General features: G+C 38.3%; 1 protein-coding gene across 1 annotated transcript; it reads left to right on the top strand.

Moving 5' to 3' along the window:
• Positions 1-858: 858 nt before the first annotated feature.
• On the top strand, positions 859-2,341 carry LOC142342168 (uncharacterized). The gene has a single exon (XM_075393377.1). The coding sequence runs from the start codon at positions 1,088-1,090 to the stop codon at positions 2,210-2,212; it is 1,125 nt and encodes a 374-aa protein (XP_075249492.1). The 5' UTR covers positions 859-1,087; the 3' UTR covers positions 2,213-2,341.
• The last annotated feature ends 385 nt before the right edge of the window (positions 2,342-2,726 follow it).

Raw genomic sequence — 2,726 nt, 5'->3', positions numbered from 1 at the left:
TGTGTGAGGGTGTGCGTGAATGTGTTTGTGTGCGTGTGTGTTTCTCGGTGCGTGTCTGTTTGTTTGTGTTCATCTGTCTGTGTTTGAGCATTTGTTTGTGTTCGGAACCTTGTAAGTGTTTGTGTACCTGAATGTGTGTTTACGCGTTCATGTGTGTTACTCGGGGAGAAGGGGTGAGCAAGTGTATGTGTATGCGTGTGTGTGAACGTTCGTCGGTGTGGGAGTGTGAGCGTAAATGTATGCGCATGATTCCGTTCGTGCATTTGTTTGAGTTAGTGAGATTGATTTATTCCTACCGTTTTTTTTCAAATAAAAGTTTTCTGGAGGAGACATGGCAATTGAAAGCATAACTGTTGTGTCGAAAACTTGCATGCTAAAATAGCAATTTACAAATCACCCTGCATTTATTTATTTTGAATTAACTGTAATGATCACACCGAGGTTCCAGATATAAAAATAAGATTCAAGAGAACATTGTCTATTGTAATTTATTTTGCAAATTAATCGTAAAGGAAACCGTTCAAAGCACGTTTTAGTGTAGGCTCAGTTTTCAAAGTTCTAACTCGAGAGGGCAACTTATTCCACTTCGCAGTGATTTTTAGTTTGAGAGATTCTCTTTTCTTTTTGTATATGAGTTGTTTTGTTTAGGTCCTGCTTTATATTTTGGCAATTGGCAAAACTATTTTCTCACAAATTACAACTGTTTTGTTTTTGACCAAGTCCAAATTGAGAAAACTTTAGTGAATGAAGAATATTGAAGAAATAAGGAGCAGACATAATTTTAAGAACTTTGCAGAGAATGTTCATCTTCTTCAGTCAATGGATTAACTTTGAAAATTTAATCCTCTAGTTGATCATAGGTGTTTGATCTTACTAAAAGCGAAAACAAGTAAGCAACACAGAAATGCAGAGAAATTGTTGAAATGAAGTAAACAAGATTGTTTTGAAGTTTTCAGCCAAGTTTCACATTTAAAGGCCTACTGAAAACTGCTCGAAAAATGCTTCAAATTGTTTATTCATAAAAAAGGAAATCAAGAAGTTCGCAAATGGTTTGTTAACCCACCGATATTTATTCTTCAGGTCGACTATGAGTAGCAGGCTGTCTAATCATAGCACCGAATCTAATAGCAAGTACAATGACAAAGAGCTTTTTAAGAGCATCGATCTCAAATTCTTCGAAGACGAAGATAGACTTGATTCACCCGAGACTGAGACCCTAAACGAAACGTTTACAAAATCATCAAGGCCTTTAGAAACAGAAATTCTGAGGGAAAGTGCTGCGTACGAAGACGATTTTTTATCCGGTGTCGAAAGCGAAGACAGTTTTGTAGGATCTTCAGGAAGTGCGAAATTCAGAGATGACGATGAAGTGGATAATAGGTTTTCAGAGTCTTTAGTTATTAATGGAATCAAACTGCCGTCTGCTCGTTCAGAGCTCTACGATGAAGAGGAAGATGAGAAAGCGCGTCTTACTGATGTCTCACCTCTGACGTCATCAGATGAGTCTGTTACCGAGGACTCATCATCGTACGCAAAACCGAAACAGCAAAATCTTCCATCGGGTTTATTACCCCGTGAACGAGTAGTGAGCAAATCAAAACGAGGAGCTAATTCAATATCAACACGACCAAAATCAGGCGCCTCGTCTAGAGGAGTTCCGAATTCAAGCAGACAAATCCTTAACCCGACAACTGATGCTTCGGATATTTCTAAAATTTTGGAAAATGTGCTGTTAATTGATAATGACGATGATCAAGAAAGTTGCTTTAGCTCAGTTAATCGAAAACTGAGACTTCAACAACAAGGAAGAACAAATAAGAAGAACCTGAGTGTAAGTGCCTTTAAAGCCAGAGAAATTGACAGAGAAAACCAAAGATTGCTTTCTAAACTGAAAAAGCCCCACCGGAAGCCTCTTTATCCCGGCTCGCAAGCACAAGCGGCCTTCAAACGATGTCACAGTGCTGGAATTAACAGGTCCAAGAAATTTGAGGAAATCGATGAAGAAAATAGTAAAATTTTACAGCGTCTGGAGAAAGTGAAAAGCTCTAAATTTCTATCAAAAGATACTTTGGAAAATGAACATAGAGATTTTGTAAGGTATGCTTTGAACTGCTCAAAATCTAAAAATATTGCTGGAATAACTGATTATCCCGGTAGCTCGTCCTGTAGCAGGCCCATGAGCGGAACAAGAACGTTGAATGCCTGGGAATAAATATAAAACTGACTCTTATTTTTATATCGCGTGTATAAATGTAAAAATGTATTTCATATACAAATTTCGTGCTTGTCATTCTTCATTTAGACTGTCTGTAGTTTGTACTGAATTCAACATTTTCGTAAATTTTTTAGTACAAAAAGTTGAAGACGTATGACAGCCTTTGACAGCCAGCCTTTACTGCTCTGTTCACTCGTGCATTATTTTGACAGCCTTTGACTGCTCTGTTCACTCGTGAAAGTGTACCCCCCACCCCCCCCCCCCTATTGAACATTTGAATTTCACGAATCAATCAGTATTTTTAGCGCTCCATTTGTATTAAAGTTGTATGACAAAGTAATTATTGTGAGATATTCGCGCCATTATCTGACAAGTTGTGCGCATAAATGGGGAAATTCCTCACTATAAAGACCATGGGAACATCCAAGTCAGTCATTAGGTCACTTATTGGACGGAGGTTTACCGATTTCCGAAGGAATCAGGCGAGGTGATGTAGGTTGGGGGAGCAGAA

The sequence above is a fragment of the Convolutriloba macropyga genome, chromosome 7 (genome assembly GCF_964194025.1).
Source record: "Convolutriloba macropyga chromosome 7, txConMacr16.3, whole genome shotgun sequence".
Taxonomy (NCBI): Eukaryota; Metazoa; Xenacoelomorpha; order Acoela; family Convolutidae; genus Convolutriloba; species Convolutriloba macropyga.
The sequence above is the reverse complement of the archived record's forward strand: the minus strand, read 5'-3'. Positions and strand labels throughout refer to the sequence as shown.